Source organism: Orcinus orca, chromosome 15 (genome assembly GCF_937001465.1).
Source record: "Orcinus orca chromosome 15, mOrcOrc1.1, whole genome shotgun sequence".
Taxonomy (NCBI): domain Eukaryota; kingdom Metazoa; phylum Chordata; class Mammalia; order Artiodactyla; family Delphinidae; genus Orcinus; species Orcinus orca.
Window position 1 is genome coordinate 81,587,710 of NC_064573.1, and position 21,580 is coordinate 81,609,289.

The window sequence follows — 21,580 nt, forward strand, 5'->3', positions numbered from 1 at the left end:
ATATTAGTACTTCATTCCTATTTTGGCTAAATAATTTTCCATTGTATGGATAGACCATATTTTATTTATCTATTCATCAAATAATGGACACTTGGGTTGTTTCCACTTTTTGACTATTGTGATTATGCCACTATGAACGTTTATGTATAAGGCTTTTTGATGGACATACATCTTCATTTCTCTTAGGTTTTTACACCTACGAGTAGAATTGTGGGGTCATATGGTAATTCTATGTTTAATATTTTGAGGAACTGCCAGACTGCTTTCCAAAGAAGATCCACCGTTTTAGCGTTCCACCAGCAATGTAATTAAGGTTCCAATTTCTCCACATCCTTAACAGCATTTATTATTTTTTTTATTTTAGCCATCCTAGTGGGTGTGAAGTCGTATCTCATGGTTTTAATTTGCATTTCCCTGATGACTAATGATGTTGAGCATCTTTTCATGTCCTTAATCATTAACTCTTCAGGTAGACCTGCCAGCTTCCTTTCTAATGAGGGAGAAATATGACTTTGTACCACCACCAAGTGTTTATTGAGTTTCTTTGTGCCTGGATCATTAGAAGAATGAGTACTTTTTCTTCCATTGAGGCTCAGCTGCTGCGCCCACATGGTGAATGAAAGGCTTTCTTTGCATTTTTCCAAAGAAGAAAATCCAGGACTATAGATGTTAAATTATATTATCTGAGCAATGCTTGAAGCAAGAAAAATAAGTAAGCTAAAAAACAAGTATTGGGCTTCCCTGGTGGCGCGGTGGGTAAGAATCTGCCTGCCAGTACAGGGGACACAGGTTCGAGCCCTGGTCCAGGAAGATCCCACATGCTCTGGAGCAACTAAGCCAGCACACTGCAACTACCAAGCCCGCGTGCTCCAACTACTGAAGGCCGTGCACCTAGAGCCCGTGCTCTGAAACAAGAGAAGCCACCGCAATGAGAAAGCCCACGCACCGCGAGGAAGAGTAGCCCCCGCTCACCGCAACTAGAGAAAGCCCGTGCACAGCAACAAAGATCCAACGCAGCAGAAAAAATAAAGAAATAAAAATAAATAAACAAAAAAACCCCAAGTATTATTGCAGTCTAAGGAAGTGGGGTGGCTTTGTGTTTTAAACTGACATAGTACATATAAGCAAATCTATTCAAAAGGAATAGAACAGTCAGGTTCTCATGAGAGGTAAATTGACATCTTCATATCTCTTTCTCTACTTAAATATTTATTTAAGTACTGGTTGAGTTAAGAGAGGAGAGGAAGAAGTATCGGAAAACCAACGGAGTGTCATCAGGTCAGCCTGAAGAAATCGATACTTTAATTTACAAACTAATTTTCTCTGTCCAAATAAAGTCAACTCCAAGGGCTCACCCTAATTCTCTCACCGTGCTAGGATTTGGTTATTTTGTTATGTCGCTCTAAAAGAGCAACTGGGATTTGAGAACCGTTGGTTCTTCAAGTGTTTTCAATAAAACGTTTTTTAAAGCCGCGTCCTTGCGTGCGCAGCTGCCACTGCTTACTGGACCCTCCAGAGAGGAGACCTGAGGTCATTACCGACTGTGAGAGGCGTGAATGTCTGGGGAGGAAATCCGAGGCCCTGCTTTGACCGCTATAACAAAAAAGTTCCAACCAACCGGCGTTTTCAAATGTACCACGCCCCTTCCCGCCCTCATCTCCAGGGGAACTTGACCACCCAGCCCTGAACCCAGATCTCTGCTGCAGTTTCCTGCAGGGTACCCTGACTCCAAGTTCAGCGATCCAGCGGAGAAAACCGCGGAGAAAACCGCCCGGAGACTCCCGCCACGCCCAGACCCGCCCATCTCTGCTTGGGGCGGAATGGATTCTTTCTCGGCCTTCCAGGCTGCGACGGAGGCCCCGCCCCATTCCCGCCACTTCATTGGCTTTGGTGACCGGCCCCCCGAGTGTCAGCTCCGGATTGGCCGAGTCGGCCGCCGCTCGGCGCTCTTCCCGGGGGCGCGCGGCGGGCGTGACCACGCCCCTTACGTCTGGACGCTGGGTCGCCTCGGGAGCCTCAGTATCGCCGCCCAGAAGGAAGGAAGGTGGTTGTGGTAGGTTCTGCTATGGTGCTGAATTCCTCGGCAGAGCCGACCCAGAAGCGGCGGTCGCGGCCATGAAGGTGAGGGGCCGGTGGGGCCGGGCAGTCCCTCCTCTCCTCTCCGGCCAGTGCGCTCGAAGTGCCTTCCTTTCGCCTCAGGGGTTACCCTGCCGGCACCTCGGAGAGCTCCGCGGAGGGGGGTACCCCGCCGGCTTCTGGGGCCCTGACCCGCAGGGCGGATGTCGTGGGCTCCCGGACGTTTCCAACTCCCACAGCGCCTCCGTCAGCGAGCCCGAGGCCGGGGGAGAGCCCGGGCCCGCCCTGCACTCACGCCTGATGGGCCCCTCTCCGCGCTGGGCCCTGTCCGCGTCCTCGGGGGCCGGAGGCAGACCCCCTGGTGCTCGCCTCACCCTCCGTGCCTTTGCCCACAGCGTGCCCTCTCCCGCCCCGAGTCCTTGAACTAACCCAAATGTTGGGAGCACCACGGGACTGTCGCAGGACGGAAACTGCAGGACGAAGGGAAAAGGGGTTGTGCGGGGAGTCGTGAGGCTGGGGCCCGGCTAACTGGTTAGAAATGTCTCGGGGCGGGGATCCCACCCTGAAGGATCTGTTTGCAGGCTTAACACAGGGGCCGTGACCTAGAGCTCTTAGCAAACCCGTTGTGTCTCCATCGCCACTAGGTACGCAGCAAGTAATTTGACAGCTTGAGTCTTCACGGTGGGTGTGAGAGCGTGGGAGCATCACTGAGTGAGAAGTTTAAGGAATGGGGGGAGGGGGGAGGTTCTGGCCTACTTTTGGGAGCTGATTCTCTCAACTTGATCGCTGAGAGTTCTAAAGAGCTCTGGGTACAACAATCAATTCACGTATTGATTCAAACCAAGTGGGGTGAGTCATAAGGTGATACTCTTTCAGACATCGTTGATTTCATTAATCTCAGTGAAGAGGTGTGATTGGCGTGGGTAAGAAAAATAACAGAGTGAACTGCTAGCTAAACCTCTACCTTCACAAAGCCCCAAGAAGATATTTTGTTGAGCATTTCCTATGTGTTAGCTAAGGGATATATCATGCGTAGAAGTAATTCAAAATACAATCCCACCCTTTAGGAGTTTGCCAACCAAAAGAGAAGAGACATTCTCAAGAAACCACATTATGAGGCAGAATTTGATGTAAGGTATCAAAAAAATGCAAAACCCTCAGGAGCAAGAAAGGATTTTTTCTGGCTCTAGGAAGCAAGGAAGATTTTTGGAATAGGTAACTTCCGAACTGGGTGTTAAAGTATGAGGATATTCAAAGAGCTTATTTTTTAACTTCCCAGTTCAGCTATAAAATATTTCAACTTAGAATACCTATTAAAATATCTAAAACTAGCTTTCTTTCCTGAAAACCATCATCCCGCTGTGTGTTAAGATCCAAAAACAAATAAGGGATCTTTATACATAATGCCTCAAAGAATGTCAGTAACTTTATTAGTAAATATTAAATTTGTGACCTATCAAGAAACAAGGTGTAGAAGGAGAGAATTAAGGGCAAGCACAGTGTTGAAATTTTTTCAGAAGTGTTTTTGAATTTAGGTGGAGGATACTGCTTTCTGAGTTGAAATTTTAGAAACAAAGTTGGATGGGATTTGAAAATATAAAAAGGTATATTTTATGAAACAAAATGCAGACCTAAATAGACATCAGTCTGAACAAGATGACAGTTATGAAGATACTGCTTTTCATTTAAGTTTTCGTGAAAACTGGATTCACAAAATTTAGGATTGGGGCTATTTATTAACTTTGTTTCATATTGAAATTGTCTAATTTTGCGGTATCTATAGTTTCTGGGCAGGGGCATTAATTCCTGATGTCATGGAATTCTAACATATGAATGTTCATCTAAGCAAGTATTAAATTAAAATTTCAGTGGAATTAAAATTAATTTAAAAGCCAAGCAATCAGATAAGTACATCTTCACACAAACCCAGGACCAGGAGCTGATTTTAGTATATGTGTAGAATGGGTATTTACTTTCTTCCTTTAATTTTTTTGTCTTTTTTTGTTATTGTTTAGAAACTGTTGTTTTGAAATAGGTTTGTCTCAAAGGTTCAAGTAACCATTTTACCTTAGAGTAGCATCTAATTAACTTCCTATAAGGGATTAAAAAAAAATCCAAATTAGTGTCTTATGTTAATTTGATTTAATCTCCTTCCTGTTTTCGCATATTTATATTGATCTCACCCTTAATTGTACTAATCATGTTCATTCTTCCAAGCTCAAAACAAGACATCAAGACGAAAGTAATCTGTTTAATGTAATTTCCTTTTCCTTTTTTTGTTCTCTTTTCTCTGAAAGGTGGGGGAGTGGTGCTAAGGGTCAAGTATACTGTTTTGTTTTTTAATTTTATTTACTTATTTTTGGCTGCGCTGGGTCTTTGTTGCTGTGCTCAGGCTTTCTCTAGTTGTGGCGAGCAGGGGCTCTTTGCTGCAGTGCGCGGGCTTCAGTAGTTGTGGCACATGGGCTCAGTAGTTGTGACTTGCGGGCTTAGTTGTTCCGCGGTATGTGGGATCTTCCCAGACCGTGGATCGAACCCGTGTCCCTTGCATTGGCAGGCGGATTCTTAACCACTGCGACACCAGGGAAGTCCCAAGTATACTGTTTTAAGAAAAGAAAACAAAACCCAAACATGAAGAAGATAACATTTATGATCTCCAGAACACGTTATTTGTAAAAATCAATCAATTTGGCCAAATGTCTTACCTAAAAATGTTACATTTTTAAGATCAGCATTTGTTTTTGCATCCTGCTTAATGTCCAAATGGTATGAGAGAAAGAACTTAGGATGTAGAATTTCCTCCTTTGTGGTATATAGCCTGATATTTAATCATTAAGATCGCAGAGTTCTTGGTGTATTGTATTTCAGTTGAAGCAGCAGTTTCAGTAAGAAATTCTTTCCCTTTTTAAGGAACTGTTCCTCCAGTGGCTCTAAATAGGGTAAAGATTTTTGCTTATTATCTTAATGGTTTCTTCTGGTTTGCTTTAATTTCTGTAGGGAAGTTTAACCTAATTGAAATTTAAACTGTAAAACTTACTCTCTTATATCACTGGTACTGAGATTTGAAACATCTTTTCATATTGTTTAACATAAGGACATTGAGTTTTAGCAAACTGAAGGTTGTTCAGAGTTTAAAGACAAAGCTTGTGGTGATTGAGTTCTCTGAAGAAGCTTCCACTGGTGGAAGAACTGAATCCCTGCCTGGTCCTTGTAGCTTCTTACAGCATCCAAGAAAATTAATGTTCTTGAAATTGAAACTTCTAGGTTTATCCTTAAAATAACTGTGTAAAATATTACCATATTTAATTTAGAGTTGAGGCAAGCAACTCTTAGGAGGTGGCATTATGATTACTGCTGTTTACCTAGTTTAATCAAAAGCAAATGATTTAGACTATGATCATTTAGTTTTTTGCTGTTTTCAAACCCATCAACTTCCCCACTCCCCCTTCTCTCCCTCCCTCTCTCTCTCTCTCTCTCTCTCTCTCTTTCTCTCTTTCTCTCTCTCTCTCTCTCTGGCTGTCATTTAATCTTCATGGAAATCACTACAGCTTTTCTTGGTCTTCATTCTAGTTTGCCTGGCTACTATTACATTTGGTGGAATAATTAAAAGGGATCACATCCTGATGTAGTTTAGAATAGGATTCAAAGTTTGTAGTAAACTTTTTGTTAATTCTGTAAGTTGAGCATTTTGGACGTCTCCCCGCCCCAACCCCCAGATATTCTAGAAAGCACATTAGATCTCACACAGACACGCACACGCACAATCAAAGACAGCTGAACCTTGAGCCATTTGAAAACTGGCACTCTGCCAAAAAGAAGGCTGGGCTACTGCTCTTGCAAAGAAAGAACACATTCCCTCTTGCTTTTGTTGACTGAAATGATGATTCAGAATGGGCCTGTATTGTGTGAATCTGACTGAGGAACCCAAGAGAGTGCTTAAAAAACTGGTGGTGTGCTATTGTGGAAATAAGTGTCACAGCACTGGAAACTGTCAGTCCCACTCTCCTGCAAAGTGTTTACAGTTGTGGATCACAGTCCCCTCCCCTCCTCTGTACTCCTACAGAGGGGAGGGAATTTCTAATTCATTCTTTAGGAAGGAACAAGAGGAACTTTTATGTTGGTGATTTTAGCAAAGGAGCTGAACATGCTTGCTTCAGTACTTTTCTGAGACCTTCTCAGATTTATCTTCCTGTGGGTAGGGAAGGGACTCTGGTCAACTAGATGGTAAGCTGCTGTTGGTCAGCTGTGCTGGTGGCTGGGTGGCATGTTATCAAGACCAGTTGGCTGCAGAGCTAAAGTCATGTTCTCCAATTGGTGTTACCAGTAAAAAAGCAAATATTTAAATTTCTGTTTGTCTTATTTCTTTACTCAGTTTTAAAATGGGAGTGAGAAAAAAATGTAGTGTTATTGGCTCCCTAAAATCTTGGTGCACTGTCTTTGAAAAAAACATGAGAACTGGCATTGGATACTAGAATAACATGACGAGATCTAGGTGTCTGGGGCAGTCCAAACAGGAGGCTTTACAATTTAATTTCTTACTGTGGGCCATATAAGTTTTTAATATGAGATCTGGTTCTTAATTGATGCCAGGCAGGCCATGGTTCCATGGCTAATCTACTCAGGAGCAATTTTAGTCTAACAGGATGTTTAGGAAAGGGATTAGGTTTATCAAGAAAAAGTCATTTATTTTCAGTAGTCATTGATGGCTAGAAAGTCAACTAGAAACACAGCTAAATTCTCTGAACTAGGAGTTTTGTATCAGACGTAAGTAGATGGTTGCCTTATTCGGTTATTCTCTATGTTGTTTTTGGGTCCATATTCATGGTCAAGAGAAATGTAACCATCCTTCTCACCTCTTGGATTCATGTGGTTTAGTCTGTGGAGTCCTGCTGTCAACCATGGTCCCAAGTAGGGTTTAGAATTGTTAGTCACATAAGCCCAGATCATAGCAGAGATCCAGACTTTGGCTTTATTCGTGGAAAGGTAGTAGTTCGGAAAATACGCTTCAATCTTACTATGAAAAGGTGAGCAGAGTGTGAATAAAAGAAAAATAACGGAATGCAGGCTGATTAAACTGGCGGAAGATCTTAGAGGATAGGGACGACGGAAGTAGAGAGAACATGAACTTGGGTCTCTAAAGCTTTTAAGGGGAGGGTGCAAAAGGGGGAAGCTTTTTGGTTATGACCCTACCAGGTACGGTAACTGGGCTCTAAGGAAATATAACAAAGACAGAGAGTCAAGAGCTCAGAGAATAAATTCATGTTCGCCTCCCCGCCCCTTTCCCAAGAGCACACGTTCAATAAACTGTTGGGAAAACGCTCTCTTAAATTGTTCCCTAATTGCTTTTGTAGATTCTGTCACTTGAAAAATGGGACTGTTATATCAAGTATTAACAGAAATTTGGACAGATTTGAGAGGAGAAAGGTCAGTATAGGACACTCCAAGCATTATTAGGGCAAGGTAATAGTCCTTAGATAGGGATCCCTGTGCCCTGAGGGGACACGCAGAAGAAATTCAGGCAATTAGGACTTTAAGGGAAAGTACAAGAAGATGAAACATACTAACCGGAGGCAGGGAGATGGACCCTAAGTTTGGAAGATTCATCTTCTGGGTGGATTCTTCAACTTGGGGGTGAAGGACAAAAATAGTTTGCCAAATGGCTTTTTGACAGACCCAGAAATCACTGTCTTTCTCCCAGTATTGGAGAGTTCACCCAAGAAAATATGTAAAGGAATAAGTTAGGAAGTAAGAAATCTGGGCCAAAAAGCAAAGAGCAAGTAAAATGAAGGAGGGCACCAAATTTCAGCTTAACTTCCAGGCTGATATGTGGTAAAGGAAAGGAACTGATTGGGGACTTCCCTGGCGGTCTAGTGGTTAAGACTCCGAGCTTCCACTGCAGGAAGGTTCGATCCCTGGTCGGGGAACTAAAACATGCGCGTGTGGTGCAGCCAAAAACATTAAAAAAAAAAAAAATTTTTTTTTTTTTAAAAAGGAAAGGAACTGATATAAGAATCAGATTAAATTGTTAAAAACTCAGCTGAGGCCTTCTGAGCTAATCCTTTCTGAAAGGATTAGGGGAAACCAGAGGGGGAAAGGAAACACTAGAGGCAAATCCCACTACTTGGGGATGGGGGTGTGAAGGGGCGGTACCTACACAGGTAGTGAGGAGCACGTGGCAGAGATGTTGGTTCTAGAACTCTAGAGGCACAGGCTTCAGAAGTAACCACAGCCCCTTCCATTTGGGAATCTGAGTGATTCTCCAGCTGAAATGATGTAGGCAGAAAGGAGAAATCCCCTAGACCGAGCAGGTGTTAACCTTTTAACCTTGACTGTACATTCACATCACATAGGGAATTAAAAAAAATTCTGAGGCCCAGGTTGTACCCCAGACCTGTTAAATCAGAATCTTGGGGCTGGGACTCAGGCACCAGTATTTTTTAAGGCTCTCCTGGTGAGTCCAACCACTGTCTTTCTTTCTTTTTTTTTTTTTCCGGGTGTGTTGGGTCTCCGTTGCTGCGCGTGGGCTTTCTCTAGTTGTGGTGAGCAGGGGCTACTCTTCGTTGAGGTGCGCAGGCTTCTCATTGTGGTGGCTTCTCTTGTTGCAGAGCACGGGCTGTAGGTGCACAGGCTTCAGTAGTTCTGGCTCGCGGGCTCTAGAGCGCAGGCTCCATAGTTGTGGCACACGGGCTTAGTTGCTCCGCGGCATGTGAGATCTTCCCCGACCAGGGCTCGAACCCGTGTCCCCTGCATTGGCAGGCAGATTCTTTTTTTTCTTTTTCTTTTATTTATTTATTTATTTATTTTTGGCTGCGTTGGGTCTTCATTTCTGTGCGTGGGCTCTCTCTAGTTGCGGCGAGCGGGGGCTACTCTGTTGCGGTGCGTGGGCTTCTCATTGCCATGGCTTCTCGTTGTGGAGCATGGGCTCTAGGCGCGCGGGCTTCAGTAGTTGTGGCGCGCCAGCTCTAGAGCGCAGGCTCAGTAGTTGTGGCGCACGGGCTCTAGGGCGCAGGCTCAGTAGTTGTGGCGCACAGGCTTAGTTGCTCCGCGGAATGTGGGATCTTCCTGAACCACGGCTCGAACCCATGTCCCCTGCATTGGCAGGCGGATTCTTAGCCACTGCGCCGCCGGGGAAGTCCCATTATTACTATTTTTTGATGTGGACCATCTCCAAAGTCTTTACTGAATTTGCTACAACATTGCCCCTGCTTCATGCCTCAGTCCCTTGGCCACAAAGCATGTGGGATCCCAGCTCCCCAGCCATGAATCTAACCCGCACCCCCCACACTGGAAGGCGAAGTCTCAACCACTGGACCGCCAGGGAAGTCCCTCCAAATAGCCTTTTAAGGTTGTTTAAAAAAAATTTTTTTTAAGAGCTCATTGGACAAGCAGTAAATGTTTGACAGAATTAGATAATAAAATAAATGGAACAGTGCCTTTGTTATGCCATTTTAACTAATAAGACCTCACCTACCTGGACTTCCATTACTTATCACATTATCTAGAGTCTAGAATATGCATAAGTAGTAGGACAAGGGGCAAAAGCTCATTGGTTCCAAACAGTGTAGCTTTATATTTTAAGCATAGGAAAATGCCTTGAGCCCTCACTGAAAATGTATTTTTATATACACTTCTAACAAGCTTGGTTATCAGGTTTCTGAATGCAGTAAAAAAGGAGAGACAGGTTGCTAGAGGTAGATATAGTGATAGCAGTGGTGATTCACAGAAAGGGAAGAGATGAGAGGAAAAAACATAAAAGGCAGCCTATTAGTTTCAAGCCACTTAGTGGAGTGGCAAATAGCCCTTACACCTCAAAACGTCATTATGATTATCAAGTCATCAGAAATTGTGTTCCGTATTCTCAGTTTGCTTTTTTAAAATATTTTCCTTAATGTTAAATTAATATATTCCTTATAAAGGTTTGGAAAGCAGGGGAAAACAAATTATACGAGATATACATGAAAACCTAGAGAGCACTTCAATTGGCATTTTGATGTTTTCCCAGTCATTTTTAAAAAATCAAAAAAGTTTCCACATGCCATAGTTTATTATGCCCAGATACAAATGAGAGGACAGAAGTTTAATGAAATTAAGTAATTAGAATTTATATTCTTTCTGCTAAATGATAGCTGGGAAAATCTGCCTCAGCCTATAGAACGGTGCTGTAGTCACCAGTCTAAGGTTGCCAGATAGAATACAAGACACTCAGTTAAATTTGAATTTCAGATAAACAGTGAACAGCTTTTTTCAGTGTAAGCATATCCCAAATATTGCATAGCACTTACTTCCATCTAGTCATTTTTCTTCTGTGTGCATGCACGTGTATCTCTAAGCATATGTTTTTTGTTGTTGTTTTACGAAATTGGGTTCATATTGTATCTTCTCCTTTGTTAACAATATATCATGAGTATCCCCAAAGCCAAATATTCTTTGTAAATACCAGAATATTATCCCCTTCCCAATAGCTTAAAATTTTGATGCTTAAAAGAATAATTTCGAAATTATTTAGGGCAAACGTGCCTCTCCAGAATGGCATTCCCCGAGAATCCCAGAGAGCCCAGGTTCCAATCAGCTTTAAACTGGTGCCTATTTTCGTTCCTTTCCAGGCGGGTGCCACGTCTATGTGGGCTTCGTGCTGTGGGCTGCTGAATGAAGTCATGGGGACTGGAGCTGTCAGGGGCCAACAGTCAGGATTTGCAGGAGGCACTGGTCCATTCAGATTTACACCGAGCTCTGATTTTACCACTTACCCACCAGCACCTACAGAAGGGCCTAATATAGTTTGCAAAGCCTGTGGACTTTCATTTTCAGTCTTTAGAAAGAAGGTGAGTTGGATGAAATGTTACACACAAAAAAACACATGTATCAGAATTCTTGATTGTATGTTATTTTGAATACTAATGAATATTCATTTCTTCTTATACAAATATCAAAAAGTCCTAATAACCATTTCCCATTTAGAAAAGTGCTGAGTTGCAGAGACTGTATCACTGCTCAGGTTTTCTGACTAGACGTTGTTACTTCTCATGTTGCTCAGCCATTCTTTCTCCTGGACTCTGACCTGTTCATACACTTTGATTCTTATGTTCTGAAGCAAGAGATTTAATTAGTCTGCAATTTTGTTCAGAGAAGATTTACTATAACTTTGATCTCAAGTTTCAAAAAATGTATCCCCACCCACATTAACTCAAGTGAAGAAATGAGTATATTAACATTAGCTACTGTTTAAAGATTCAACATGCAAAATAACAGCTAAAACCGTTATTTTCTTTAGGACAGAAAGTTGTTCTTTCTGAGAACCATCATATTGCTGGGCCATCTCCCAGGCTTGTCAATCCAGTCCTTTGAAATACTTAACAAACAAGGTGTTAGCTTGTGGGAACAATGCCCCAAGCAGAAATGACCACATCATCATGTCTTCTTTTAAGTTTTGCTTGTGGAATGGCTTTGAATGTGATTAAGGCTCTAGGGTACAGATTACTGTATAAGTGGGGTCCTCTGTTTGCTTGGATTGACCTTGAGAGATCAGTTGTCTTTCTCTTTCCCTCTCTGTGTTAGGCTTTTCCCCCTTCTCTCTCTTTTTTTTTTTTTAATTTTTGGTGGCATTGGGTCTTCATTGCTGCGCGTGGGCTTTCTCTACTTGTGGCGAGTGGGGGCCGCTCTGTTGCGGTGCGCGGGCTTCTCATTGCAGTGGCTTCTCTTGTTGCAGAGCACAGGTTCTAGGTGTGCAGGCTTCAGTAGTTGTGGTGCATGGGTTCAGTAGCTGTGGCTCGTGGGCTCTAGAGCGCAGGCTCAGTAGTTGTGGCACACGGGCTTAGTTGCTTCATGTCATGTGGGATCCTCCCGGACCAGGACTCGAACCCATGTCCCCTGCACTGGCAGGCCGATTCTTAACCACTGCGCCACCAGGGAAGCCTGCAGTCCCCCTTCTCTTTAAATGGGGATATTTTCACATAGGCAAAGAGCAGGAAGAGAGTTTGTGGTCATGCTTTCTGCTCCATGTGGTTCAAGTCAGCTCTGTTTTGCTAATTACGTTTGCCCGAAGGGGTGGAAAGGTTTTAATTCATTAACACAAGAGTCTGTTTTTCTTAAAGGTCTGTATTTGAACTTCTGTGAATCCAAACTGCCTCAGCAGTGACTGTTTTGATTTTCACCACTTTTAGAACACGAAAATGCCCATGGGTCTGGTGCCATGGGGGACTTCATAAGAACTAAAATTTAATTTTAATAGAAGGCAAAAGGAAAACTAGTGCTTTCACAATGGCTTGTATCTGGCTCTCATTAAATGCTTCTTTCCTATCTGTTTCTTCAGCATGTATGTTGTGACTGCAAGAAAGACTTTTGCTCCGTTTGTTCGATCTTACAAGAAAATCTCCGTAGATGTTCCACTTGTCACTTATTACAAGAGACAGCCTTTCAGCGCCCTCAGTTAATGAGACTGAAAGTGAAGGATCTACGGCAGTATCTCATTCTTAGAAACATACCGATCGATACCTGTCGAGAGAAAGAAGACTTGGTAGATCTGGTACTGTGTCACCGTGGGCTGGGCTCTGAGGACAACCTGGACACGAGCAGTCTGAATTCCTCAAGGTCCCAGACTTCTAGCTTTTTTACACATTCATTTTTTTCAAACTATACAGCCCCATCTGCTACCATGTCTTCCTTTCAGGGAGAGCTTATGGGTGGAGACCGGACCTTAGGATCTGGAGTACTGGCACAGGTACGAGGGTGTAATTACCCTGAGGGCCTGGCATGTCGTCTGCTTTCGGCCAATATGGAGGGGGCTTTAGGGCTGAAGACTCCTTGCTGAGCCGGGGTTCCACGTGCTGCTGAACTCTGCACTTGCAGGCTCTCCTGATGTGAGGCTCCAAGCTCAGATGCTGCCTGAAGGGCCCAAAAAAAGCTCATCAGTCTCTTGACCTTAGTTACCTCAGTTTCCCTCTCTTATATAGTTAAATACTAGCTGTCGAAATAATGACTGTCAAATGTAGCGTATAAACATTTGCAGGACTATTTGTGTGTCAGTGACCATGGAAACTATAAGTTAACCTAATGCCCAGTTGCCTTGCTACCGTAAAATTGTTCTAATTTAGATATTGGGAAACAGCCATCTGAATTAGTGGCAGGATATGGTTATTTACTCATTTCAAAGAAATGCCAGTGCAGAATGTTGTCCCAGTGAGGTCCTTGGGCATACTAATTGAATAACATGCAAAGTCTTGTAATTAATACTCAATTTGTATATATGAATGATTCTAAAATGCTGAAAGAACTGTTCTGAACATTCATTTCCACATTTAATTTTCTCCTCTGAGGAAAGAGGTTAGAAGCAGAGGGAAATGTGGTCTAGTTGCTTTCTAAAGAGTCATCAATTAGATAAGCCCAAGCTAGGAGTTTTATTATTTTCCCAAATGGCAGCTGGCATAATTATGATGCAAAGGTAAGACACATCTGACTTTTGTGTCACTTTTGGGTATATGACACCACTTGGGAGATGTGGGTCTTTGGATGATACAATATAGTGTTTGTGAACTAGTGGGGTAGAATACTTGAAATTGGGCATTGTCCTAGGCTTTCTGTTCTCCTTAAAGAAAAGAGTATCTGATTGTTGAGGAATTTCTGAAAACTAGAAATAGCATCAACCATCAGTGAATTAGTCTAGAAAGCATTGTTTGGAATTAGAATGTCTAAGCATGAGGTAGTAGGATTGAGATCTTTGAAATCAAATACCCTTGACACTAGGGCTGATCTTAGAGCTTTAGTTTCTACCTGTATCTTAGAGGCTCCAGTTAAACCAGCCAGCTGCAGGTCCTTTGCTAAGGCACAGTGCAATTCCATACGCTTTTGGCTTTGACATTCTGTGATGGGACCTTCTTAACTTCTGGGGAGTTAATACTATGGTTAGATTTTAAAAATTCACACGCACATAGGAATTTGACTTTTGAGATAACTATGGAAGGTAAATTGTTTATCGAATCATGTGGTGCCCAACTCTTCGGGAGGGGCAGCAGCACTCAGGATCCTAGGAAGGTGTGGAGTATGCCAGGTATTAAGAGTCATTCTTGGGGAGGATCTATTGGAAGGGTTTTCTCCAGTGATAAATATGGGTTGGTACCGTTAGGAAAATGATTCCTGACCTAATATGTATCATATGTGTAGGTGCGAAGTGAAATAGCTTCAGCAAACACAGATGATGATGAAGAAGATGATGACGACGACGACGATGATGATGAGGATGAAGAAAACTTGGAGGAGCGGGTGAGACTGCCTATAAAATTTGGTTTCCCTGACACGTCACCTTGGTAGGCAGGGAAAATGCCCATGTGGACTGTCGCTAGATTAGCACAGGATGTTTCTTTTGGTTTGAATGCAGCACAATACATAAAACACTTCAAGAACTGGTGAGAAGTCTGGGGAGAATCTCCAGGGCCAGTGATGACTGTAGGGTGAAGGCAGCATGCTGTTTTCCTTGCTGGATTTGCAGGAACAGAGGTAATGGACACACTCTGTGATTTCAGACATCTGGCCTCGCTAAGAAGAGAGTGAGAGCTTCTCTGTCTGACCTGTCAAGCCTTGAAGACGTGGAAGGGATGAGCGTGCGCCAGCTCAAGGAAATCCTGGCTCGGAATTTTGTCAACTATTCTGGCTGTTGTGAAAAATGGGAGCTAGTAGAGAAAGTAAACCGGTTATACAAAGAGAATGAAGAAAATCAAAAGTCATGTAGGTTTATTTTTCCTTTGTTTCCCTGTAGTAGCTTTCTTTAGGCCTTTAAAAACTGGCCTGTTTCTGTCAGTTAAGTCCACTTTATTTTTGAGAAACCTATGTATCCTTTTATTGAGTGTGAATTAGTTATATAATTCACACTCAATATATATTAGTTATATAAACCTGTTTATAGATCTGTTAAGCAGTAAGTTCATTATGTGATGTTGGCTCTGAGATCACCATTGCCAATGAGTTAGATAATCTTTTGTTCAGTCTGGTTTTTCTGGTCATAATTTGTTAGAACTCTAATGAAATTCCTTGTATCTAAGAAAGGCTTGTTTTCTCACTAACCTGTCTGGCAGGCCAGTACTGAGGATTTAAAAGCTACAACTGAGATAATCAAACAGTGGGGGGAAAAAATTCCCTAGAGCCAGGATGTTAAGTAGTTCTTAACATCAAGTATCAGTAGGTTTCTTTGTAAGTCACGAAAAGCTAAGGTTAAGAACTTCTGAACTATTTATTGATGGAGCATGGAGCAGAAATCCTCAGCTGGTAACAGGGCCAAGCCACAGAGCATTTATAGGCAAGAAAAAAGAATTCAGTGGTGTTCAGACTGACAAATATTATGTTCTTATCTAGAAAACAGTGCTCCCATCATTAACGTGTGTCATCTTGAGTTTTTTTCTTTAAAACCTGGTTATAATACAGCATTTGTTGATAAACAGGTTTATGCCCAGAATATGCAGATAGTATTTTGGCACACCTATTTCTTTTCTTTTTTTCTTTTTTCAATATATTTATTTATTTTTGGCCGCGTTGGGTCTTTGTTGCTGTGCATGGGCTTTCTCTAGTTGTGGAGAGCGGGGGCTACTCTTCGTTGCAGTGTGCGGGCTTCTCACCGTGGTGGCTTCTCGTTGCGGAGCACGGGCTCTAGGTACGTGGGCTTCAGTAGTTGTGGCTCGTGGGTTCTAAAGCACAGGCTCAGTAGTTGTGGCACATGGGCTTAGTTGCTCCGAGGCATGTGGGATCTTCCTGGACCAGGGCTCAAACCCGTGTCCCCTGCATTGGCAGGCGGATTCTTAACCACTGTGCCACCAGGGAAGTCCCACACCTACTTCAAAGATGATGCAACAGTAGCAGATACAGGCATCTTAATCATTGGAGCCTACAGAGGCTCATCTGTTATCTTATTCATGGATCCTTTCTCCCCACTTTCCAGTAATGGTATGGACCATGAACTAGGACCCCAGATGACAAGATTCTCTTGACACAACAGTGTTTATTTCCTTAAATTCAGGGACTATTCGCTTTTCAAGCTTGAATTCCTGTTTGGTTCTTTCTAACCTTCTTCATGATTCCCATTAATCCCTTCTGTGACCTATACAAAGGGAAGCCTCACTGTCCATAGCTCTATGGCCAAATCTCAGGCTGCAATGAACTTTTTAAACTCATTCTGAACCTTTCTTATTCAGAACCAGAATGTCCCATGCCTTTTGAGTTAGACAGACTCCCGACAGTACCATCGTAGCCAGAAACACAGATGAATTTTGAGATGCTTCCAAGGCTCAGGGGGTGCCGTCCCTCAACTACAGGCTACTTGATGTATGACTCTATAGCTTTCCCGTTGGTGTAGAAATAAAGCTCCTCCTCCTACTAGGATGAGGCTCTGGAGCCTGTGACTTTCCCAAGGCCACACAGTTGGGCTGGAAATTCGAATCGTGTTCTGACTCTGAGGCCCGTGTGTAGGACAGCCTAGGGCTTCTTCATTTTTATTTATAGAAGCAAGCTATCACAAAAACCTTGTATTATATACAGATGTAAAATAGAATTAAATAGGGGCGGGGGCGGGAAAAAAAGAATTAAATAGCTAACATGTGTTAGGCACTTCATCCCTGGTCCTAAGCTAAGTAAGTATTTCTCATTTATTCTTCACAAAATCCTATGAGGTGTAATCATTGCCATTTCTAGTGGAAGGAACCAATGTGCCAAGAAGCAGGGACTATTTCTCTTACAGTGGGGTCACTCTGGGTCACTCAGAGGCCGTGCCCGCAGCCCCAGCTCTCTGTTGCCTTTCAGATGGCGAGCGGCTGCAGCTGCAGGACGAGGAAGACGACAGCCTGTGCCGGATCTGCATGGACGCCATCATCGACTGCGTCCTGCTCGAGTGCGGGCACATGGTCACCTGCACCAAGTGCGGCAAGCGCATGAGCGAGTGTCCCATCTGCCGGCAGTACGTGGTGCGCGCCGTGCACGTGTTCAAGTCCTGAAGCCAAGGACCCCCCAGGCTCGATCCCAGACGTTTCAGTGCACAGAAGGGACTGGAAACTTCCTGTTCAAAATCTGAAGCTATTTTTAAAAATTATTTTCACGACTAACTGGGGACAGGAAAGATTCATCCTAAGTTGCAGCAACACTGGTCCATGCTGTATGCCTGTCAGCTGGAGGACTGGCTCAGTTTCCCAGTTTCTGCTGGGCTTCTTCACACATCTCTGATTACTAATTGCCGAAGTCAGACTGCTTATGGCATCAGCTACTGTTCTCTTTGGAGGACATTTATCTTGTTCTCTTATTTCTCCTTCATCCTATTTTTAACTTAAACTACTCAGATGTTTGAAACTTCTGCTCTCTTTGGATGAGGTCACTGTCTGCAAATGGCTGACATGGTACACGCTGAACAGGGGCACCTCTGAATGTTCATTTTATTAGTCATGTATATTTTAAATGCTACTATTTGATGAATGTAATTTTCCACATTGTTGCTATTTCTGCGTTTAAACGTAATTGGGAACAACTGACATTCTATAGTCAAGTACCAGGGCCTGAGGCTAAACATGTCCATTTTTGTTCAGGTACAGCTTTTTATAGCGAGGGCTGCATCTAGCTTCCTTCATTAGAGAAGTGTGTGTGTTAAATTCTTTATTAACGTGTAATCAGTTTACACTTTTATATATTGCAAGTGTATTTTCAGTGCTACCCACTAGCTAGTTTGAACTTTAGGAATAAAATTAGGTTTTAAAAAATGCTTTTGTTTACATTTGTCCTGGCCAGTTCCTAATTCACTTCGGTGCAGCATGAATGGGTGTCCAGGCCTGGTCTAGTACATTCTTCATGAGAGAAAGGAGCACCTTCAAAGATGTTGTACCTGTCTACCTTGGCTGCTAATTTACCAGTAAATTTAACTACATATTTGCCACATACTGTGACCAGGTATTGTGCCAGGTGCTTTATGGTTACCTCCAGCATTCTGAAATAGATATTGCCTCACATCACAGATGGGGAACTTGATCTCTGAGAAGTTAAAGAACTTGTCGAAAATCTCACAGTTAAAAAGTCACCATAGGGAATTCCCTAGTGGTCCAGTGGTTAGGACTCTGCGCTCTCACTGCTGAGGGCACCGGTTCAATCCCTGGTCAGGGAACTAAGATCCCATAAGCCATGTGGGGCAGCCAAAAAAAAAAAAGTCACATCAGAATTTGAACCTAGCTCTGATGACTTTTTCTTACCTCTTCTAATACCACAACTGAGAAACCTGAGACATTAGCTTATGCTAAAAGGTTCTTGGGACATTAATGATCTGAAATCTCTTTTCTTTTAGGTCCAGCTCTAATCAGGGTGGTTTTTTGGTTTAGTTGAGACCAACTGTGGATTCATTCCCATGGCTTGTGGGCAGGTATGTTTTTAGGAAACTACGTAACTTCTTGGCTGAGTCCTGTGGGTTTTTTATCTTTTGACTCTGCAGTGTTTAACACATGCCTTCAGGTGCTCAGGATCCAGAAGTCAATCAACAAGACCTGAAACTTACAGCAAAGGAGGTAAACAGTCTTGCCCCTCTGTGCTTAAGGCAGAAAGTTTGGCTAGCTGTGAAAAAAAAGTTGCCTTTCTACGTTTTCTGGTTTTGAGTGTCAGAGCATGTAAATCAAAGCCTTGTGGATATTCTAAATACCCTTCTCCTGTGCTTGCCTGAAGAGCCCAGGGTGGGTATTAGCTACAATTCAGATGGACAGTAAAAGCTCAGCCCCTGCTGAAGCCTTAGGAGCACTTAGTCTGTACTTCTCCTGAGACGGTGAACTCCAGAAGTTCATCGTTCCCCACAAATCCCTAATTTGGTGGAGAGAAGTCTTCAAATCCAGGCCAGTGGGTGATGGTAAACACACTGAAATAGAAGCTGAGCAGCAGGTGTTGGTGTATCTTAAATTAGAAAATTGAGATTTATTTGCTCATAGTCTCAGAACAGCTTGTTTACTGTTTCTTTTTGGACTTATAGTTTCAGGTGCTTGTTTCAGCAATGAACAAAAACTCAACGGTGGATCTTCTTAAGTAGCATTTTGAAATAACCTTGGCTCAGTGAGAAGCCAACAAATTTTTAGCCTAATAGGCTCGACACTTGGAATAACTGAATTGCAAGGGACTAACTTATCTGGCAGAGGGCAAACATTCCTCCCTGGAATCTGCATTTTCTAGCTGCATGCCATGCATCTTTTTCTGAATAGGTCATCTATCATATGGATAAAATTCTGGAAGTTCACAATGGAATGCAATGACGTCTCTTTGTCCTTGTCCTCACAGGATGGAAGGATGTTATTCCATGTTTTGGACGGGCCGTGGTGCCTGCCTTTGTAAAGGCCAGGATGCCTAGAGGAAGGAGGGTTATGGCCTCTCCTCTTTCCTGGGTTAAGAAGTTATGATCCTCTTACAAGAAGTGGTCCCTCTGGTTTATGGTCCTTCCATTACTTCATCAGATACAGTGTATGGGCTCAGAGCAGCTGTTTGCAGGCACCTAGCTTGGCCTGGCCTCATCTAAAGCTCATTTTTGAAGGAATGAGTCTGGTCGAGACTGTACTGGGGTATAATCTTAACTGGATTGTTCAGTACACTTGGGGGAAGGTCATCTGTGACCAGTGCACTGCCTTGGCCATCTCAAGCCTAGAGAGATGCTGTCCTTACTCTGTGGTGTGTCCTTATGGAAACTCTGGCTGCTCAGCCCTGGCAGCCCTTCCTTCACCTCCTCTCTTGGCTGACCTGTGTGCTCCTGGAAACATTACAGGGGAAAGAGGGCCCTCTAATGCCGAGATTCCACTTGAAAACCACCGTCCTCCTTCAACGGTTCCCAAGGGAGAAGATGCCTTTATTGGACGTGAGGGTGACTCTTACTCGGAGGCTCACAGCACTCAGGCCGCCAAGAAGACTGCAACTTGACCTCTTGTGTGGGTGCTCCACGATGAACGATCAGGCTTGCAAAGGTAAGCCACGTTTTTATAAATAAACCACAGAGTGTTAAACTAATCTTAACCTCTGTTAAATGCATCTCCTGAGTTAAATTCTGGGGTGCAACAGCTTCAGATGTCTCCAATTTGAGTCAGAAAGTATCTCTGGATTTAAATTAATAGGCGGCGGTACAAACTAGATGAGATGTAAAACCATTTCACCGTGGCAAAAAAAAAAAAAGGATGGGGGGCAGGGGCAGTACGAAACTACCACAGCAGGAAAGGCTAGTCCCATGAGTCCCAAGTCTGATGTTGCTGTTGATGCCTGAGGAAGGAAGCTGGGTTATCTTCATTTTCAGATGACTAGAGCAGTTGTTCCAGTATAAAAATCCTGTGATCTAAAGTCTACTTCTCACTGGTTTCTATGTCTGCCACCTGAGGAAGTTATCGCCTAACCAGGTGCCTCCACCACCCCAGCCCCAGGTTACCAGTGCAGGATGTGGCCTCCTTGAGTTGCGTCCAGTGGAGGCTGAGGAAATGAACCCCTGTCCCCCTTTGGCAGTGGAAATGCCAAGTGGCTGTGGAAGTTATTGTACACAGGTGTGGTCAGCAGCACCCAAACAGGTAAGCCACCCTGCCCCTTAAGGCAGTTCGTACCTAATTCTTACACATGGACACTAGTGTAGCACAGTTCTTTCCCGTTACCTTTATTAGCTACAAACAGCAAGATCTCTTTCTGAAGACGGAAAAAACACGTACCAAGGGGCTGCCGCATTTCTCAGATGAGTAAGAAATTATACCTTGTTTGGCTTCAAAACAGTATATACACTGGCGTTGAGACTACTGCCTCTGGACTTCCTAGTCAAATTTCTAGTCCACCCCTAGAACAGAAACCCTCCAAGTCCAAGAGTGTTTTTTTTTTTGTACAATTGTTTATACAAGTTCAACAAAGGTAAAACCGCGTCAGGGAAGGTCTAGGAAAACACCACCTTACAACAATGGCACTTATGAATGCATAACTTTACAACTAGGAAACAGCCATGTTCTAAACCTTAAACGAGAACTCAACTCACACTTCAAAGGAGAGAAATAAGGAAAAGAAAGGCTATGTTGGATCATTTATTCAACTTCTTGACTCACTGTATAAATTAGATCTATGTAGAGTACAAGAGCTCATATGCGGGAGCAAACCCCTCCTGAGTTCAAAGGCTGAAGTCTGAATTTTAAAATTTTGAGAAAAAGGTGAATTCTATACAGAGGAAATTTAGCAAAGTGTCTCACTTTGACTGTAATTTACACATATCCACAACATGCTTATGTAACTTCTTGACATACAAAGCAGGCTCTCAACTTCCAGTTAGACATGCTTTTAACTGGAAGGTCTTAGCCTGTTTTGCCAGATCTGGGCACGTGTGTAGACGGAGTCGTATGACGTACAGGTTAAGTTCTCTCCTACCTGAAGGAAACCAGGAAAGTTGGCAATCTCAAAACAATAAAAACACTGGTATGCATTCAAACCTTGCATAAATAACTTTTGAACAATTTGTACAAAAATAGTTCTGCATAATGTAAGATGTAACAAAACCAAACAAACAAACATG

At 43.1% G+C, this 21,580-nt stretch overlaps 1 protein-coding gene and 1 long non-coding RNA gene across 6 annotated transcripts; one reads left to right on the forward strand and one right to left on the reverse strand.

Annotated features, from left to right (window-relative positions):
- Window positions 1-1,948: 1,948 nt before the first annotated feature.
- Window positions 1,949-17,797, forward strand: RNF34 (ring finger protein 34). 5 transcript variants are annotated; one of them, XM_033440944.2, is made up of 7 exons: window positions 1,972-2,121; window positions 10,677-10,895; window positions 12,383-12,595; window positions 12,740-12,790; window positions 14,230-14,328; window positions 14,589-14,790; window positions 16,852-17,797. In XM_033440944.2, the coding sequence occupies exons 1-7, from the start codon at window positions 2,116-2,118 to the stop codon at window positions 17,040-17,042; spliced, it is 981 nt and encodes a 326-aa protein (XP_033296835.1). In that variant the 5' UTR covers window positions 1,972-2,115; the 3' UTR covers window positions 17,043-17,797. The 5 variants fall into 5 exon arrangements, with proteins under 5 accessions (XP_004276760.1, XP_033296835.1, XP_033296837.1 ...); XM_004276712.3 differs by having other exon boundaries at window positions 1,949-2,121; window positions 12,383-12,790; XM_033440946.2 differs by lacking the exon at window positions 12,383-12,595.
- LOC125961311 (uncharacterized) lies at window positions 4,388-5,532 on the reverse strand. Its single transcript, XR_007471860.1, has 2 exons — window positions 4,779-5,532; window positions 4,388-4,673 (listed from the first exon to the last, which is right to left on the reverse strand). It is a non-coding gene; the product is annotated as an uncharacterized LOC125961311 (long non-coding RNA).
- Window positions 17,798-21,580: the final 3,783 nt, after the last annotated feature.

Coding starts and splice junctions, on each gene's coding strand:
- RNF34 (XM_004276712.3), top strand. Junction 12,791..14,229: donor GATCTGGAGTACTGGCACAG/GTACGAGGGTGT, acceptor TCATATGTGTAG/GTGCGAAGTGAAATAGCTTC. Junction 14,791..16,851: donor TGAAGAAAATCAAAAGTCAT/GTAGGTTTATTT, acceptor GTTGCCTTTCAG/ATGGCGAGCGGCTGCAGCTG.